The sequence below is a fragment of the Patella vulgata genome, chromosome 1, assembly GCF_932274485.2.
Source record: "Patella vulgata chromosome 1, xgPatVulg1.2, whole genome shotgun sequence".
In the NCBI taxonomy this organism is placed as follows: Eukaryota; Metazoa; Mollusca; class Gastropoda; family Patellidae; genus Patella; species Patella vulgata.
In genome coordinates this window covers 73,432,170-73,451,032 of record NC_065879.2, presented here as the reverse complement: position 1 = coordinate 73,451,032, position 18,863 = coordinate 73,432,170, and the positions used below count along the sequence as shown (strand labels likewise).

Genomic DNA, 18,863 nt, shown 5'->3' with positions numbered 1-18,863 from the left:
CTGATATTATATCATACATGTATTTCTGCTGCTTACATGCATAAGATTACTGTAGAGTGGGGCCAAAACGACGAAAATGCTTGGTACGCTTGTACACTGTCAAATTGGGTACAAGAACTATGGTGTTAAGAAGTGTAAACTCTACACCACAGTTAGTGTTTTAAAATGTAAGGCTTTCGCAAGGGTAACCATTCTAAAGAACTACATCCAACGTCTGTAACCAATATTCATGACTACTAAACCCCTTCAAGGGTGTAATTGTGGGGTGTTTTGGATTAGCTACACCAATACGAATATTATACTGCAATTGCACCAAAGGGTGTAACTATTATTTAGGAATAAATCCTAAAACAGTGTTAATTTTACACCGTTTGTTGCATTGGAAAAGTCTAATCAATATTCATGACCGTAGTATACACGAGAATGGGTGCAATTGTAGTCGTTAATCGGTGGTTTGGATGAGCTACACACACGCGTTTTATTGCATTTACAGGTGTAATTATTATTAGGGAAACATTCCTCCTAATAAATGTATGTTGCGTTGAAAGGTGTTTTTGTACTCTAATTTGGATGTTTTTTGTTTTTTGGGGTTTTTTTGGTTAGTTTTTTTTTATTTTATTTTTTGGGTTTTTTTTTTTTTGTTGTAAAATATGGCGTTAACACTTGTGTGTATACAGGGGGTATTTCGGGACCTCACGACCACATCCTTAATGTTTGTGAGGAACTGGTTCATAATTGTCTAGCGAAAAATTTGTACATTGTCAGCTCTTTAATGTCGAGTATAATGCTGCAAAGAGAACGGAAGTGAGGCAGTCGCAACATTCATCATTTGACAAGAAACTACGAGTATTACATTATCGGACACAAGGAGTCTTGTGGAGCCCAACCCCTTTCCTTTCAATATTTTGCTGATTACAAGATTAGTGTCTAATCTGTTCTGCGCTCGGTGCTAGCTTTGTATTTGTAATCTTTCTTACTGATGATATTGTGTTTGTCATTCTAGTAATCTAGATCTGAAAACAAATCTTGGTACTCTACCAACCTCATCAAAAGACGTTTTTACTCACTTGGAAATGACAATTAAGTTATTTGTAGATTTGTATGGTTTCAAAATTACCTTATAATTCATATCGTCACTATTAATACCTCAAATATTTTTTTTTTACTCTTGATTGATTATTATTCCGTCTTTATATGAAGCTGTATAGTTTGATCGTATTTGAATAAAAATAATTTATGTCTGGGATCATGGATTACCTCTTGTTGTCGACAATGTTTGTAGTGCTAGGTGTCCGCACAGGGGTTAATTGTATTATATAACTTATTTTAGAGTGGTTACTCATAACAAATAACCAATGTAAGTCTTACAAAATATTATCATGAATTTATAATCTCATTTCCTTTTTCATAACACCTGAAGTTAAATTATTTTAGCGTGTTTACACTTAAGGACACTATATCTTTATTAATTATTCTTAATTCAGATGATGTGTATAAATGAATTATTCAACTAAGTTGTACCGATATGTATTATTAATTTAAAGAATTATATTCATTGTAAATTAATACATATTGTAGAATTGCCCAATAGCAGTTAAATTTCGATCAGTTTGGTGGATATTTGTCAATTTAATGTCGTTGCAAAATAATGCGAAGTAGCCGACAGCCCATGTATTATTATGTAATCGTGGCCAGATTAAACGCCCTATACGTATTATCATAGAGGCCTATAGCTAACTTCAAGTCCGAACTATGAAGTCGTTTGTTTAAAATAAATAACAGTAGGACGTTAAACCCCATTTCATTTAAAATAAATATACAACCAAACACTTTTCTACAACCTGTAACAACAAAAAAAAATATTAAAAAATGCACCCGTTTCGGTGTAATAATAAATATGGAAGTGTAATTTATAAAACATCCTTGAGGTGCAATGACTCAAGGGTGTCAAACTCCTTTCGATTCAGGGGCCACGTAAACTAAACTTTTACATCAAGTGGGCCGGAGATATACATAATATCAAGATAAAGAACATTTTATTGGTTTATTTTACTAAAATCGTTACATATTATACACAGCATTCTCTTGTATTACATACTGGGGGTCACGGTGGCTAAGTGGGTAAGACGCTGACTTGCTAGCTTGGAGGTCGGATGTCCGATCCCTCCATTGGCCGAGAAAATTCAAACAGATATTCCGGCGTGGGTACCCCTTGTCAGTGATGCAGGACGGATCGAGGGCCTGACAAGGACACAGTCTAGTCGTTCGGCTGGGACGAAAACCCGAGGTCCCGTATACACATTGGCGTGCACGTAATTATAGATCCCTTGACAGTTGGAGTAGTCCGTAGTGCCGCTGTCCGGGCAAAATTTCCCTCATTGCACACTGTATGGTGTATGCCCGTCTTCATTAGCACACTTCGGAGCAGAACAGTAGAACGTTAAACATCATTTCATTTCATTTCATTTTATATTACATACAACTTAGATATCTATGACATACAGTACAGACGTCAGAGTTTTACCGAGACCCGAAAACAATAATAAATGATTTCCACGTCTAGTTTCGAAGAATTATCGACGTGTCTGCAGTTTGCCGAAATTTGTTCCACAGGCTGCACATTTAAACCCTTGGCGGGCCGCATGTTTGAAACCCCTGTCTAGACCCACGCTGCACAAATCGGGCGAAAAACAAATGAAATTGGGTTATCTGCACCTACTGGACTAATCATATCATGCTATAATGATATTTTTTATCTCTATGGTTACGTTTTCAAGGGGGGGGGGATTTTATCCATATAATGATCGTTTCCTTGCACGCTATACACAGGTGGACCTTGGCATTTCGTACTACTCAAACAACTATAAAGCACACTTTCCTTGCAATATTCTGTAAATAATCTGCTCTTGTGGTTGAGGCCCCGTGTACACGTTGGCATTTGGAATTCGAAATAAGGGCTCGGCCAAAAAATTCACAATAAAAAAGCAAGCCTGGAATGAAAAAAGAACAAGGTGTAATCATGTACCTACAGTGAGGTTTGAAAGAACCCATGACAGTTTGAATCAACAAGGTGAATGTGGGTAGAGCTGTTCATGTAGTGGCATTTTTTTTCGTTATTAGTCTCAAATTATGGCCAATAGTGGTAGGCCTACTGTCAATGACTGATCGAGCTGCCTTCTACATTCCTTTCTTCAATTTGGGAAAACACTATTTATAGACAAAAATTTCCTTCCCAGAAATTAAATTCGAGCTAACTTTTAAATACACTCTAATGTTGATTTTCAGAATATTATCTTCTACACATAGCAGTAAAAGAGACGCAGTATTAGTCTATTAGTCAGGTACATTCCATGTGAAGTGGATTGGGATTCGTTACTTTTGTTCATTCGCACATCTTTAGGATTCTCGCATGGTGGACCGAATGTATTAATACACGCAATACCGCTTCCGGTTAACATGCGCAGTCGAATTAATAGAGGCTTCCTTTTCTGTGTTGACGAATAACTATCAGTTAGTGGATTATTATTGAATAATTAATTTAATCTTTCTTACTACTGAAGTTTAGTTCGATTATAAGATCCATGGCTCGATAATGAGTATTAAAGAGGTAAAAGGGTTCTACGGATTAATCATTTATATTTATACGTCAGTCTTTTGCTACATTTTGAATTAAATCTTGGCTTGTTTGATTTTTGTCAAGAAAAGATACTGTGTGACTATGATGAGTATGATAGTATTGATAGTGATAGCACAACCCCAGCTTGCGTTTCAAGAACAGCAGTCCTTCATGGTTATAAAATTGTGCGGGAGCCATAAAAAGCTCCTGATACCTTGAATATATGCAGTTTAAAAGTAAACAAAAACTGAAAGTAGTTTATTAATCTCAATATCTAGGAGAGCGATGACTCCTTCGAAGGAAAGCTGACATGCGTCGAGAGGAGCAGGAGCGAAAGCTCCCCTTAAACGTGAAGGACTGGAACAGGCTACTTTTCTGAAAGTATCTGGTTATGAATTCGAAGCTATACCGGAGTTAGATAACAAACCTGATCTCTCAACCCTCAGCGTTTCAAGATAAGGGTTGGTGCTATTAACTTCAACGTAGCACATGCGGGGTCGATTCGCACCCGGCATTTGTAAACAAAATTGACAATATTTTTAATCAAAACAACGATTGATTATTTTTATTTATAATATATCTGCCACACCCAACTACAATTAAGCATAATCCTACCTGAAACGGGTACAAATCGTCGTATTTAAAATCGAGGCGTTCAGCCGTTACTAAGAAGATTGCCATCTTTTTAAATGGGATACGTATGATGCTGTCATCATGAAGGCGAGGCTAAATATAAGGCTTTTATAACAGCCAATCAAAAAGGCAATCTAAAGCACTGTAACTATGAATGGATTTCGATGGCGGTGAATGTCAGACAAAAACAACGTTTCATTAATTTAAACGCGAATATTTGGAGTTAGGCGATAGTTGTGCCACTACATTGGCCTTTGTAAGTTTAATTAGTCATAATAACATAAACTTATATTATTTTAAAGATGTTACATGCATTAATAAAGAAATTGAGTTTGCCACTTGGAACTAAAGGCATCCAATCGTAGCTAAAAACAAAAACATCAGTATATCTCAACGTTATTAGCTACATTCTACCGTACATGTAGTTTGAATGGTTCACATCCTCAAGTATCTTGCTAATAAAAATCGGCATTCATGTTTGACTAGTTCAGCTCTGAACATCATTACACTCGCCCTGTACGTTCAGGAACCGTCCCATTGAATCCTTGTCAAAAAAAATTTACTTCCCAGTAAATTTTACTGAGCAACTTTTTACTGCTAAATGGTCGCATGTCAGACCTTGCTTACCTAGCAAGAACCAGTATGAGCGACACAACACGCTGTTAAAAAATACATCCCCGTCTTCTAGACGACTTGGTCGATGCCATTGAATTCTAAATATAGGGTAACGCACAAATTTATGAACTCGGCCATATAAGATGAAATGAAATTTAGGTAAATCTGGGGGAAAAAAATTGGGATTTTTGAAAAGAATTGATTGTAAATTTTTGTAAATGTAATTGGGCTAGGCAAAGCAATAAATGACTGAAGATTCTCAACTTTTCAAAGCAAGGTCTTATTTTCTCACTAAGATGTTCCTTTACATTGTTCAGGCGTTCACAGGGACCGTTTAACAGTAAAAAGTTGCCCAGTAAAATTTAATAAAATTACGGCATCGCTCACAGCATTCCAATTCGAATCTATTTAAAGTGTGTGACGTGTGCTTTATTTTAGATGTGTATTTTTATTAAGGGAGTTGGATGGCCGAATGTTTAGCATGTGTGCGCTGTATCATAAGGTCTGTCATTGAGTCAACTGGCTTGGTTTTGATTCCTTGGTTCTGCGTGACAAGGAATAGGGTCGCCTGTCCAACCACTAGGATTTTCTCCGCGTCCTCCGGTTTCCTCCCACTGCTAAAGACCCCTACACGCAAGCTAATTTATAGCGAATTATTGAAATAAAACTGAACCATACTGCGTTATAATGTGGTCAACTGCCAATTTCTTCGTTATTAGAATGTTTTAATTATGGCCTAGGAGATTTATAAAAATAAGCCGAAAATCTAACTGATATTTGGAGTTGTTTAGTTTCAGTCCTCTCTCTGTCTCTTGTGTTCAAAAACTAAGGACGGCACATGCATACAAGCGTTAAATTAATCGTTATGTTGACGTATGTTAAAAAACCCGATGAATTCTGAATTAATTATATTTTCCAGGGCAAAATTTCAAACTTAATGTAACAAAGAAACATAACTCGTTTTGTCATTAAGAGTTAACTCCCTTGAGAATAGGTGCCGTTCATTTTTTCAGCAATTTAAAAGCAAATGTGTTTATATTAGGTACCAGCAGCCACCCAGTTATCTGAGTGGAAAATCTCAAAATTGTCCAAAAGTAGCATCTTTTCAACATCTTGTAGCTTTTTTATTTATTTATCTATAGTGTTAAAAATTATACTGGAAATATAGTGAAATCTCCGACTTTCCAATGGTGTTATTATTGACTTCCAAACGATACTTTATGAAACAGAGTAATTAGTATAACACTGATTAATCTTGTTAATTAGTGCCGCGGGTCGGCATCATGCCGACTTTCTGTCCCAACCTCATCTCGGTAGGTGAATTCAAAACTCGTGCGTTCGCTTGCCAATAACGAAATACATTTTCTATAAATAGTAACAAAAGCAGCAAAAAATGACCTTTCTTATGATGCCAAATACGTGTTAATTTTCATTTTTTCATTCACTTTAATTATTAGTTAAAAATTTGTTCCAATTTCAAGGCTAATTTTAGTGTCTTGGTACAATATATAGATATGGCAAACCTCATACCAAATTAATCCTCATTCAATTTTCTTTCTAAAAATAATACGAAACTGTGGCTATCTTTGCTGGCAACAGTCCGCAAAGCGCGCAAAATATAGTGGTACAAGACAATAAACGTAAATGCAGCAGTTAACTGTACACGCACCATGACGAAAATTCCTGAGCCCATAGAGTGTTTATCAGCGTCGATATTCAGCAAAATAGGTAATTTTGTTAATAGTTTTTATATGTAGAATGTTACTGAGATATTAATCTTTATACGTATTATTTTTTTTTCTACCGATGGTAGGGTGACCCACCATAAATAAATATCTCCAAATATCTCGACAATTACGCCACAATATTTATATATATGCCAAGCCTCAAATCAGTTTCACACAATTATAGTCACTAAATAAACGATCATGTTGTACTTAATAAGCTATGACCATTAATCATCTATAAATAATAGACTGAAAACTGGTTCCAAGTTGCGTCCATAACATCCAGACACTTTTGAGTAAAAGATAGGTTACGTGCCCTTGTTTTGAAATTAGTCTCGCTTAACCAGTCTATCGACCATTCTACGTCTGATTGACAGGTCGGGATAATCAAGACTACTTTTTTACGAAACATAACAGAAAGCTAGAACAAGAAATTGAATTTAGAAATAAGCACTTTAGACAACTCAACAATTGTTTTAAGAAACTTGTAAAAGTAAAATGAAACTACTGCTAGTATCATGTTCCTGCTAAAGAAAGTGATTAAGAGATAGTATTTGTACTAAACCAAAAAATGCCGCTCTTAACGGTACAGTTAATGATAAAGCAATTTAAAAAATAAAACAAACGTAATTACTAAAGCTGCTGTAATAACCAAGAAGCTAAATTTTACTGCTATTCAAAATCGTCAACAATAGATTTTTTACGGCTGTAATAGTTGATATATTTGTAGAGAATTGCACTTGCCATGGCTATTTATCGACTCAAAGCGAGTGCGGGGTAGTCAGAAATCAGTTCGAGACACGCAACTGAAGCGTGCACATTTAGCCGTGTCGAGACCAACTTTCTGTAAAGTGCACGGGTCATCCTACCGATGGGTTAAATTAGATTGATTATTTTTTGTTTATTCTTTTGGTATGCAGGTCAAACTGTTTGAACGGCATTCCGATGCTAGCACACTCAGTTGTCGTGAAAATGCAAATTAACTAAAAGTATTTTAATGAAAATGAATCTCGATATTGAATTATTACATATTAATCAATCATGTAATTTATTATAAGGAATGTTCATTGAGTATTTATATGATATTTTTACGTTTTAATCCACTATTCTGCTATGCACTGGTTAATTGGGCATAATAAAATCATGAGTCATGACGTAACGTTATTTAAACATATTTGGTCCATATTGGTTGTTAATTGGACTATTGACAAGTCATAATTTAGAACAAGAATTTGCTTTCTTTACAACAGTGAGTCGTGCGATTAGCTCTAATCAAACGAAACACTTCGAGGAGTATGGGTGTTGTATAGTGGGAAATGTACTTCAAATATTACTGATATCTCGCTGTTCAAGTTGCCTCCCTTTATATCACCCAAATCAAGTAAATAACCAAATAGGCTACTACCCAATATTATCAAATAAGAACCTAATAGCAGTGGCGGATTAAGCTCCACCAAGGCCTGAGGCGGCAGTTGCTGGAGGGCCTATTAGCCTCACTGATAATCCGCTACTGCCTAATAGTAATATTGTCATATAGCAGCAAATCAGTATGATTACCACAACAAATATTTTATAATTTGCAGATAATTGAAGTATGCCATGTCATGTCATTGCAGTTATCTCCCTTTGTATAAACATGTTTTTGAATGGGCTACTTGTTGGACTTTGCAATTGGGTGACCAAGAAGTCGAAGTTGAAATTGGAAAGACAAGTGTTCTGTGTATATTTTAATTATTATACATGTATATCATAAAATCAAAATTTGTTAACTAGTGTACCACTATTATAATACCAGATGGCCAAGAGTAAATAACTATTTAAACCCCTCCATGGGTCAAGCTACATGTACATGTATGGCAATAACAAAAAGTTACAGATGCCCTTGTTATAGTTTATTATACAATATTACACATACAATCAATAGGCCTACCATGTAACATGCCATAAAATAAAAAAAAGTTTTAAAATAAGTTGATAAAATTAACAAAGATTTTAAGGAGCTAATTTGCTAACATTTTGGACCTAGAAATTGACACAAATGGGTCGCAACACTGACATACATGTAATGTAATATGAATGTATATAAACGGATTTGCATTCAGTCGTTTTTGTTTTTCCTCTTAATTTCAAATCAGTTACGTTCAGCAAAATACACCAGAATGGAATGGCAATCTCTAGTGCCTGGTTATTCAGTCTACACCGTCACCGATGGTATTTATTGCACACGCAGCTGAATTATAGCATCAAACATTAACATCAAAAGTTATCTTCCAATCGGTATAAAATTTATATGCGTCATTTAGATAAGTAAAAAGATGAATCCTATAGAGTTATAGCCCTTGTCTCACTTTATTGTCACTCGCCTTTCGAAGAAAGCAAGGGGCTATTAAAATGAGTTCGTCAATCTGTCCGTCTGTCCGTCACACTTTTTCGGACACAATAACTCTCCTTCTAATTGAGGTAGAATGTTTAAACTTTGTCTAGGTATTTATTAGGTCAATGCCTTGATGGAGTTCGAAGATGAACATTTTCTGCTAAGGGTAAGCAGAGATAAGCAATTTGATTGGTTAATGCTTTGGGACACCATAACTTTAGTTCTGATTAAGTGAGAATGATGAAACTTGATGTATAGTTTCATTACATCAATACCTTGACTAAGTTCGATAATGAGCATTGCTGCTCAGGTTAAGCAAAGCGATAAGCAATTTGATTGGCCGAGACTTTGGAACACAATAACTCTTATTCTAATTGAGTTAGAATCTTCACACATGGTGAAGGTGTCTATTAGTAGTGAATGTCTTGATGGGGGTTGAAGATGAGAATTTTCTACTTAGGGTAACTAAAGATAAGCAATTTGATTGGTTGATGCTTTGGGACACGATAACTTTAGTTCTAATTAAGTGAGAGTGAGGACACTTGGTATAGATTTTTTTTACATCAATACCCTTGACTAAGTTCAATAATGAACATTTTTTGCTGAGGGTTTAAGCAGAGCGATAAGCAATTTGATTGGTCGAGACTTTGGAACACAATAACTCTCCTTCTAATTGAGGTAAAATGTTTAAACTTGGTTTAGACATTCATTAAGTGAATGCCTTGATGGAGTTCGATGATGAACATTGTCTGCTTACAGTAAGCAGAGATAAGCAATCTGATTGGTTGATGCTTTGAAGCACGATAACTTTGGTTATAATGAAGTCAGAGCGATGAAACGCCGAATATAGATTCATTATATCATTACCTTGACTAAGTTCTATGGTGAGAATTTTCTGCTTAGGCTAAGGAGCAATGAGCAATTTGATTTGTCAAGACTTTGGAACATAATAACTCTGCTTTTAATTGAGGTAGAATGTTTAAACTTGATGTACATGTAGATGTTCATTAAGTGAATGTCTTGACTGAGTTCAATGATTAACATTTCGAGCTAAAGCTAAGCAGAGCTAATCAGTTTCATTGATCGATGCTTTGGGACAAGATAATCTTGATTCTATCTGATACAGAGTGATGAAACTTAGTGTATAGTTTGATTGCTCGATACTTTTGAAAAAAAGTAAATGTGCGATTAATTAATATGTCATCTATTTATTTTGGGATTTAGGCGGGGGACATCGGCCTCACTGTTGGCTTGTTTTGTATCAGACTTTCCAATCCAAAGTTGTTCCCCTTTTCCTGAACATCTTTTCAACACAAAGTCTATTTACCAGATATATACTATTCAAAAAAAGTAGGGGATATTTGATTTTGGGGGCATAATACTAAAATATGCAAATGACTACGAAAAAAGTCACTATAGAACCTAACAGAAGAAACATTTCCAGTTACATGTGACGCCCAAACGCACCAATAGCTACCGCATGGAATGCAGGTGATGCTTGGGATCATCATGGGGGTCCAACCCAAGATTTGCACGACTCTGACTTTGAATGTTACAGTCATTGTGGCATTGAATTCCAGGGTGGAAACATCAGTTTAATTGTTTTAGTGACCAGAAAACAAATTTTGATATGCGTCGGCTTACCCAAAATGAAAGGTTACGTGCCCTTGGCATGCTACAGATCGGCACAACACAGGCGGTTGTGGCGCGGACGATGAATGTTTCTCAGTCTGTCATAAGCAGGCTATGGTCCAGATACCGTGATACACAATCTGTACAGGACAGACCACGCTCAGGTCGACCAAGGGCGACAACTCAAGCCCAGGATCGATTTATCCGTACCTTGGCCTTGAGAAATCGTGTCATCACAGCAAATCAGATCAGCGCTCGTCTTCAAACAGACACTGGTGTGAGAGTGAGTGGCCAGACGATTCGGAATCGACTGCATAGGGGTCACCTTCGCGCCCGACGTCCTCGCGTGATCCCTTGTTTGAGAGATCATCACATTCAGGCAAGACGGCGTTGGTGTAGGGATCGTCAACACTGGGATAATCGACGCTGGAGCAATGTGATGTTTTCAGATGAGTCAAGGTTCACTGTTGATTTTTTGGACAGACGTAGGAGGGTGTGGCGTCGTCGAAACGAGCGCTTCCAAGACGTTAACGTCATCAGACATGATCGATTTGGGGGTGGTTCTGTTATGGTGTGGGGAGGCATCACTGCTGCTGGAAGAACGGCTTTACATGTTGTTGCAGGGCGTGTTACAGGCCAGTACTAACGGGACAACATCTTGGCAGTCCATGTTGTGCCGTTCGCACGACGTCATGGCCGCCGTTTCATCTTCCAGGATGACAACGCAAGATGTCACAGGGCCAGGATCGTTACAGGTTACCTCCAACAACAGAACATCACCACATTACCTTGGCCAGCACTGAGTCTCGACCTCTCCCCCATCGAGCATGTCTGGGACATGCTTGGACAGAGGTTACGTCAACGTCAACAACGTCCTGCCAATGTCCAAGAACTTGCTGCTGCGTTGCAACAGGAATGGGACAATCTGGACCAAAATGACCTTAGACGTCTCATTAGGAGTATGCCACGTCGGATCAATGCTTGTTTGGCAAACAGAGGAGGATTTACCCGTTACTGACTTGGTTGTGATGCTGTGGTAACTTTGCTGTTTGACCCCGGGTATCATTTTACCCTTATAATGGTCAGTCTGTGCCTTACTTAGTCTAACGATCATTTGGAATAAATCGATGAATGTGAACTTCATTTCATTTTGTCATTTGTTTCTTCGTCAGTTTCATTAGGTGACTTTAATAACACTTAAAAATCAAATATCCCCTACTTTTTTTGAATAGTATATTTCAAGTTTAGTTTGACTTATCAGTAGTCAGCAATCTGTGACATTCCTTTCCGAAATTAACCTCCTTTCTCCAATGTGGTTGAAATTTATATTCTCATGTACATGTAAATTAGTGAAACAGAGAAGTCTATTTAGTTTTTTACTTTGTTGAACCTTGTGAATTGGCTGCTGTGGCATATGTTTCATTGTCTGGCAACATATCTTTATTCTTTTTAGGTACTGGTAGATGTACGTGTGTATAAGTTAATTGAAAATTATCATTATAGTGAATAAAATTAAAAGTGGCATCACAATAAATGTGATTTATATTTGTTGGGATGAGTTGTCTCATGTCGCGACCCATGATTTAAAGTTGGAATGAGTTGTCTTTTATCTTGGGATGAGCTGTCTTTTAACTTGGGATGAGATGTAAATTGACTTTGTTTTAAAAGACAGCACTGATGTTATAAACTGTCGTCTCCATGATGGTTACCTACTGAATGATGTCATAATAATATAATGTCAAAGTCCAAGCAACAATAAGGATGGGGGATCACGTGGCTAAGTGGGTAAGACGCTAGCTCGCTAGTCTGGAGGTCGGGTGTTCGATCCCTGCATTGGCCAAGAAAGTTCATCCAGATTTTCCGGCGTGGTTCTCCCTTGTCAGTGACGCGGGACGGAGGGGCTGACAAGGAAAGCTGTCTAGTCGTTCGGATGGTACGAAAAACCGAGGTCCCGTGTACACATTGGCGTGCACGTAAAAGATCCCTTGGCAGTTGGAATTCGATATAAGAGTAGGCCGTAGTGTCTCAAATACTGATGTTGAAATTGTAATTAATCTTTTCTTTTTCTTTCAATAGGTTAAAATGCAGGAGGAAGATCAAGTCTTGCATGTATGTGTACAGCAGGAAGAGACAAAATGTTATCTCTGTCCATTTTGTAGCCAGTCTTTTCAAGAACGCTATTTGTTGGATGTCCATACAACCTCAAAGCATGATTACGATCACGAGAATCATACCTGTAGTTTTTGTGCCAAGTCATTTGGAAGTGCTCGAAGTTATGAGAGACATGTGAAAGTATGCAATCTTCTTCAAAATGCAACAAAAACGATATTTAAATGTGACGTCTGCACCATGGAATTTGCTCAAAATAGCGAGTTGCAGAAGCACGTCCTTGTTGATCATTCAGGAGTAGATCAAAATATGTGTGGAACTTGTGGCAAATCTTTCATTGATGAGGAAAGTCTAATGACTCATCTTCAAACACACAGAGATTCAGCTCCTACTGAAGAACACAGTGAACCAACTTCCTTTAGTTGCCAAAGGTGCAAAGAAACATTCAAAAAAGCAGAGGAGTTAAGGGAACATGTCAAAACACATGGATCTGAAAAGCTTGTTTCTTTTCATTGTCCGACTTGTAACAAATCCTTCTTGAATACAAACACTTTTCAGTTGCACATTCAGTCTCATGAGAAACCTCAAGTTGGGTTTAATTGTGACATTTGCAAAAAAGTGTTTAAAACGGACAATAAATTGCAAAAACATAAAGTGTTACACAAGGAGGGAAACAGTTCTCTTTCCTGTCAATTCTGCTCAGAGAACTTCACAAGTTTAAAAGAGTTCTCAAAGCATAGAAAAACTCACACCATGTGTCCCGTTTGTGGAAAGGCATTTTCAAAATATGAAAATCTGTTGAGCCATATTAGAATTCACACTGGGGAAAAACCCTACTTGTGTCAAGTCTGTGGGAGATCATTCAATCACTCGGCAAATCAAAAACGGCACATTCTGACACACACTGATTATAAACCTTACAAATGTGAGAAATGTGAGGAAGCGTTTTCTCTAAAAAGCGACCTTAATAACCACATAAAACTCCATACAGGAGAGAAACCATTTCAGTGTAAAATTTGTCAGAAAGCCTTCAGTCAAAAGGGTGATCTTCAACTGCATTCTGAGGTACATAACACTCAGTCTTACTCTTTTGTATGGAAGACATGTTAGTTTTTGTTAAGACAAGTTCAATCTCGTTGATTTCCATAATGAACATGTTGATTTTTTTATATTGGTCCAGTTCTGGTGTCCTACAAAGAAGTGGCATTCTAGCTAGAATTTGTTTTAATTTATTTTTTAAAAAACTTTTTGTGAAAATACAATAAATGAATTGTATTTATTGGTAATTGTTGGTCTGCACTTGTATATGAAGAACTCTTTTCAATATTGATTGAGATTATATGTAGCACAATTCTGAATTCCCCTTTTTAGAAACAGGGAGTCTGGGTGGTCTAGTGGTTTGAAATTATAAGGTCCGTCATTGAGTCAAGTGGTGTGGTTTTGAATCTCCGCTAGGCTAGTACGTGACAAGGAGTAGGGTTGCCAGTCCAACCTTGTGGGTTATCTTCCACTTCTAAAGACTTCATAGCTAAGCGAATTATTGAAATAAAATTGAACTGTATGTTAGTCCCGAAATGACCTAGTTTGTGTCGAGTGGATGTTAAACCCCATTTCTCTCTTTTTTAGAATCATTCATGATTTATTAAAATCTGTCACAGAATGACCAAACATCTATTTGATATAACAAATGAAATATTGATTTGAATTGAAGACATTGATAAGTTTAAACATCTTCGTTTTCCTTATGGTTTTATCACAGAAAACTGCCCTATTTCATCAAAAATTGAAATATACAGGTCACAATTCTATGGAATACAATTACTGCTTTTAACTGAGCGACGTTTCGACTAGGCTTCTCTAGTCATTATCAAGCTATGATAAAAAATGAAAATATGACAGGACAATATATACATGTACACCACAATGCTAAGTTAATGATGACAAACCAGGGATGTAACTTAATTACGTGTACCTAATGGTAATCTGATTTAATTGTACGCTAATAAGTAATAATACCAATTAACCTAAAAAATTGACTAATTGATTAATGGATAAGTTGTTGTGGAGTATACACAGTGATTAGTGGGTTTTAATAATACAAACGTTGCAAGAAAATGAAAATTGATGAAATGTTATCAACGACCCCTTTCACTGAAATAAATACAAATGGTAAAAGAATAGATTGTTGTGGAGTATTTACAACGATTTGATGAGGTTTTGATAATGACAACATCCCACGAAGATGAGATTTGATTTGTGTTATAACCAAAATAATTGATATGTGGATGTTGATGCGAGTGATTACACTGATATACGAAAAACCCTTAGAACAATGACTGCACAATGATCAATAGTCCCCTGAAGGTTGACAATTTAAAATATTGAGTGGTACTTCACTGGATGTTATGGTGATGTAGAAAAGCAGGGTTAGAAATATTGAGTGCATTAAATTACAATAACCGCAGGCCTGAAAAGCAGAAATGCCTGAAAAGCAAAAATAGTTGGGAATTATTAGTTGTCATTTTTGCATATTATGATGGTTATTACAAACTTAAAGTTATTACTGGAATATTGATAAGTATTAAATATGATAAAAAAGAAAAAAGTAGAATTATGCTTAGCCTTGATTATGTGATAAGAATATCATACGCCCTGGGGAGGAACAATCCTTGATCTCTGTTCATCGTTGGTTTGTGTCGTCGTATATGAATGGCTTCATGTAATCGGCGCGCTCTCTTGTTGCTTATATTCTTGCATAGTGGTTTTACGTTGGACCATTGGACTCTGTGGCGAGGGTTGGAGTTCAAATGTTCAGCTACAGCTGAGTTGTTGGTTGCTGCTTTCGACTTGTGGTCATCTATCCTTTTATTTAATGGTCGCTTTGTCTCCCCGATGTATGCAATCCCACAATTGCATACTATTTGATAAACACATCTCTTTGGTTGTGGTGGTTGTGTAGGATTTTGTTTACCATTGGCTCTTAATATATCTTTAGTGCTGTAGCTTTTTGTGAAAGTTACATCTATTTCTGGTTGTTGCATTAGTAGCCGTTTGATTTGGTAGGAGACTTTGCCGTTGAAAGGAAGGAAGATTCTGACTGGGGCAGTCGGGGTTTTTGGTTTAGCTGCACTCGCCGACAGGGTCTTGTTGATGGCGTTTGTCACAAACTTCCCTGGATAGCCGTTGAAATTTGTGAAGACAAAGCGACCATTAAATAAAAGGATAGATGACCACAAGTCGAAAGCAGCAACCAACAACTCAGCTGTAGCTGAACATTTGAACTCCAACCCTCGCCACAGAGTCCAATGGTCCAACGTAAAACCACTATGCAAGAATATAAGCAACAAGAGAGCGCGCCGATTACATGAAGCCATTCATATACGACGACACAAACCAACGATGAACAGAGATCAAGGATTGTTCCTCCCCAGGGCGTATGATATTCTTATCACATAATCAAGGCTAAGCATAATTCTACTTTTTTCTTTTTTATCATATTTAATACTTATCAATATTCCAGTAATAACTTTAAGTTTGTAATAACCATCATAATATGCAAAAATGACAACTAATAATTCCCAACTATTTTTGCTTTTCAGGCATTTCTGCTTTTCAGGCCTGCGGTTATTGTAATTTAATGCACTCAATATTTCTAACCCTGCTTTTCTACATCACCATAACATCCAGTGAAGTACCACTCAATATTTTAAATTGTCAACCTTAAGGGGACTATTGATCATTGTGCAGTCATTGTTCTAAGGGTTTTTCGTATATCAGTGTAATCACTCGCATCAACATCCACATATCAATTATTTTGGTTATAACACAAATCAAATCTCATCTTCGTGGGATGTTGTCATTATCAAAACCTCATCAAATCGTTGTAAATACTCCACAACAATCTATTCTTTTACCATTTGTATTTATTTCAGTGAAAGGGGTCGTTGATAACATTTCATCAATTTTCATTTTCTTGCAACGTTTGTATTATTAAAACCCACTAATCACTGTGTATACTCCACAACAACTTATCCATTAATCAATTAGTCAATTTTTTAGGTTAATTGGTATTATTACTTATTAGCGTACAATTAAATCAGATTACCATTAGGTACACGTAATTAAGTTACATCCCTGGTTTGTCATCATTAACTTAGCATTGTGGTGTACATGTATATATTGTCCTGTCATATTTTCATTTTTTATCATAGCTTGATAATGACTAGAGAAGCCTAGTCGAAACGTCGCTCAGTAAAAAGCAGTAATTGTATTCCATAGAATTGTGACCTGTATACTCTAGTTCAATTACTAAATGCCATTGAAACAGTTCAAAAATTGAAAATGAATTAAGATGTTTACGAAAAGGGTTGCAGGCATGGCACCAACAAGTAGAGGGATTCAAGGAGCCTGGCACAACTTTATTTTTATATGCCCACATTTTCACTTGGACATATTATGCCGTCGCCCCTGTCCGTCCGTCCGTGTTTGTGGACACTCTACAGGTCACAGTTTTTATCTGATTTTGACGAAACTTGAAATGTAGGTCTATCTCCTAAAGATCTCGGTTAATTATCGCCCCTGATTGTACGAAAAATCACGTTTTCGCTTGTTGACTCTCTAGAGGTCATAATTTTCGTCTGATTTAGTTAAAACTTGATATGCATGATTATAGCCCAAAGAACTTGATTCCTTTCGATATTCGCGCAGTTCGGATCATAACTTCCTGATCGTATAGCCCTGATTGTACGAAAAATCGCAATTTTAGCTTGTGGTCCCTCTAGAAGTCACAATTATTATCCAATTTAAAAACCACTTGAATATACATGTATCACCGTAATGTCGATTGAGTTCGAATTTTGTGAAAATCAAACAAAAACTGCCGAACAAAATGGTCGCCATACGTACGCAAATAAGTTTTAAAAACATGGTATATCAAGGTTGTAGACCCTCTAGAGGTCACAACTGTGATCCGATTCTATAACCCAAAAATCTTAGTCCCTTTCAATATTCGCGCATATCGGATCGTAAGATTCTGAATTAAGGCCCTTGATTGTACGCAAAAATCGCGTTTTTAGCTTGTGGTTCCTCTAGAGGTCACAATTTAAAAAAAAAAAATGTTTGAATATATCACCAGTACATCCTTATGATGATTAAAAATCGGATTTAAACTACTAAACATAATGGCGACTCTTCGTATGCAAATAAATAGTGTAAAAATATGGTATATCAAGGTTGTGGACTCAATTTTGATCCGATTTTGATGAAACTTGATGTTTGTAACACAAAGATCTTTGCGCCTTTCGATATTCGCGCATAGGCCACAGATCACTAAAGATTTCCCCATTGACTTTAATGTTAATTCTCGTCTCTTAGACCGCCTCTAACTTTTCCCCAAATTTCCGTTGGGTAGAATGCTTTCTGCCACAGATGGAGCAACATGTGGCAAACTCTTGCCTAAAAGCATGTATGAGATTCACCATGAAAAACTTAAGATACACAATGTGGTTGTTTATTGTTGTCACCCCGTCCGTCCGTCTGTCGGTCCGTCTTCATTAGCCCAGTATAGGAGCAGAACAGTAGGACGTTAAACCCCATTTCATTTCCGTCTGTCGGTCAGGTGGACACTCTAAAGGCTAAAGTTAATATCCGGTCGACTTTAAAAATATATACACGTACACTGTTTAAGGTCATGAGATGAAGAAACCTAGTGATTTCCGATAATTATTTCCAGAGTTATGGCCCTTGATCACTTAGAAAAAATTGTGGATACTGTTTAGAGACCATAGTTATCATCTGGTTGACTTTAAATTTATACACAGTGTTTAAGGTCATGAGACATTGATTTTCAACAATTTCAGATAATTACTGCCAGGGTTCTGGGCCTTGATCACTTTGAAAAACCTTGTGGGTGGTTTTTAGAGAGCATAGTTATCTGATTGATTTTATATATATACACTGTATATATAATCGTTTCAATTGACTTTAAGTTGATACACAGAGAAAAGGTCTTGAAACAAACAAGTATGTTGATTTTCTATGATTTTTTGCAGCTTGAACAGCTAAATCCATGATATTACATGTAAGTGTTTTGTATACTAAATGTTAGCATGGGCCAAACAAATTCAAATGATTTTCTGAAAATGACTTAATGAGTTGT

General features: G+C 36.6%; 3 protein-coding genes across 3 annotated transcripts in view; 2 read left to right on the top strand and 1 right to left on the bottom strand.

Moving 5' to 3' along the window:
- Positions 1-18,863, bottom strand: part of LOC126811780 (zinc finger protein 91) — a 60,542-nt gene that overhangs the window by 19,647 nt on the left and 22,032 nt on the right. The gene's annotated exons all lie outside the window — the stretch shown is intronic.
- The window catches only part of LOC126811867 (uncharacterized), a 41,904-nt gene continuing 26,514 nt past the window's right edge, over positions 3,474-18,863 (top strand). The window contains exon 1 of the mRNA XM_056101278.1: positions 3,474-3,607. The gene's annotated coding sequence lies outside the window, so the exon portion shown is untranslated. The remainder of the gene's footprint in view (positions 3,608-18,863) is intronic.
- On the top strand, positions 3,481-13,986 carry LOC126811859 (zinc finger protein OZF). The gene is made up of 2 exons (XM_050537838.2): positions 3,481-3,510; positions 12,674-13,986. Exon 2 carries the CDS (start codon positions 12,680-12,682, stop codon positions 13,814-13,816), a length of 1,137 nt encoding a protein of 378 aa, XP_050393795.1. The 5' UTR covers positions 3,481-3,510; positions 12,674-12,679; the 3' UTR covers positions 13,817-13,986.